The sequence below is a fragment of the Patella vulgata genome, chromosome 7, assembly GCF_932274485.2.
Source record: "Patella vulgata chromosome 7, xgPatVulg1.2, whole genome shotgun sequence".
NCBI classification, from domain to species: domain Eukaryota; kingdom Metazoa; phylum Mollusca; class Gastropoda; family Patellidae; genus Patella; species Patella vulgata.
Window position 1 is genome coordinate 56342013 of NC_065885.2, and position 2270 is coordinate 56344282.

At 36.5% G+C, this 2270-nt stretch overlaps 1 protein-coding gene across 1 annotated transcript; it reads left to right on the forward strand.

The window, feature by feature from the left end:
• Window positions 1-892: 892 nt before the first annotated feature.
• Window positions 893-1770, forward strand: LOC130013579 (beta-1,3-galactosyltransferase 1-like; the record flags this gene model as incomplete). Its single annotated transcript, XM_056102315.1, has 2 exons — window positions 893-1108; window positions 1141-1770. Coding segments are annotated over 2 exons (717 nt in total), but the record flags the coding sequence as incomplete, so codon positions are not given.
• Between the last annotated feature and the right edge of the window lie 500 nt (window positions 1771-2270).

Sequence of the window (2270 nt, forward strand, 5' to 3'; positions counted from 1 at the left end):
TATTCTGTACAATGTCAATGTATGGTCACAAAAATGAGATATCTCCGACTAAAGTCCGGTACCTAAGGTACAAAGCTATGATCGCTGAAAACATTTCCATTCAAATCAATAGACTTCACCCAACAGCTGCTGCGGCCGAGCAGCATGCTCACCGCATTCATGTTCAGGTTAGAATTTGGGATGAACTAGACGATGGCGTCGATCCTGTGAATTGGGGTTGGCAAGTGATAGAGAATAGATACGTTCCCATCGCGACTGTTCTTCCATCAGCACCAGACAACGTTCTGAATTTCATCTGGTGTAAATGTAAATCGTTGAAACAACAATTGCTCGTCATGTTCTTGTACACAGAATGGTTTGAAATGTGTTGAAGCGTGTGGAGGATGCCACGGGGAGGGTTGTCTCAATAGCGAACAAATCAGCATTGATTTAGAAGATGAAATTGGTACGGGGTAGAACAAATGATCCGAATGAATATTTTATTCCTCTTGTCTATTTGCTTGCTGTTATTGCTTTATTCACAACACGTCTCCGCCATTTTGAATTTTGACATCACAGTGGCGTCATAGTTCCGCCATTTTGTATTCTGACGTCACGGTGACGTCGTACATTACTATTGACGTCATTTCTGGATTCCTTGGTATCACCTTCCTATGTTGATAATATATTTCTAGGCTGTAAAATTGATATTTTTGAAGTTATAAATGGTTTTCAGTTTCATTATGTTGACCCAGGGGGTCAAAATTTCAAAATGCTGTAAAAAAATTTTGCTCAACTCCGATCGGCGGGGAAAATTTTTCTGGAACACTAGGGACATAGTTGTTTCAGAAAATGAAGAAATCATTTGGGTAGGAATTTCTTCCCGCAAATTTTCTACCCCGACCAGACTATAGTTGTTGTTCACACTGATCCCAACCATTTTGTTCGAAGAAACAACATTCGGACAACCTACGGTTCCAGGGAATTGTTTTTACCAATCGAGATCCGTGTGATATTTCTTTTGGGACGAGTGAAAACTTTGCAATTGCAGAATGACATTTTAAGGGAAAATTCACAATATGGTGACATAATTCAAGGAGATTTTATAGATGCCTACCATAATTTAACATTTAAAGCAGTTATGGGTTTACACATTTCTGTTCCAAAGTGAAATATGTCGTAAAAACTGATGATGACGCCATTTTTGACATGTGGAGGTTTCTGAAATTGGTTCACGCCAATAATCTGTATGTGTCCGAAACCATATACGGCATTATTAATTCTAAAGGTATAATCTTTCGCGGGGGCAAGTGGGCAGTGGATGCAACTTTTCTTAAAGGCCAAGAGTATTATCCATTCAAGTTTTGTATCGGGTTTGTGCTTGTATATAGCAGTGACGTCATTCCGGCCTTATATCGTGCATCCTACGTAGAACCGTTTTTGTGGCTTGACGATGTGTACGTGACTGGGATGTTGCGCACTGCCGCGAATATTACGAAAATCATACAAAATGAAGGAAATTTAAAATTAGTTCCAGAATCAAAGATTGGCTTACCGTGTCTGCAATTGAACGGTGACAAATGCCCTTATTTGGCTGTTGGCGTACGTGAAAGTACTTATCGTCAATCTTGGATGTTGATTAAAAAGCGCAACCAAAAATAGTTGAAGACACGATTTCGATATTACTTTGTTTTTGAAAGGTTCAAAACTGTTCAGATGGGTATGTACACTGTAAAAAATATCCATTCTTTATGTGGCCGAATTAGTAGTTTAACACCTTTTTTCTGTTAATCGATGGCATTCTTGGAGAAATTGTGTTAATAGTGTGAATTATTTCTTCACATTACGTGTTTTATGTATTTCTATGGAATATTCAGTATTAAACGGGGAATTTCCGTGAAATTTAGGGATAAAATGTTTTATTCCCTTCTATAATGGACTTAATTCTGTTATTTTACGGAATAAACGGTGGAATGACCAGGAAGTTCCGTGAAGTTTAGGGATAAAATGTTTTATTCCGTTCTGTAATGGACTTAATTCTGTTATTTTACGGGATAAACGGTGCAACGATAAGTAATCGTATACATATATAATCAATCCTAATAATTATCATTTTACAGTATTCATTTCAATTTATTAACCATAATATGAAGAATAATATTTTGTAGCGTTTGGTATATTAATTGTCATGTATATCTAATTTCCATTATTTATAAGATCTATAAAGTGTATTGTTATTCATCATACGGTAATCAGATTGTAAGTATTTTCAGAAATGTGTAAAAATATGT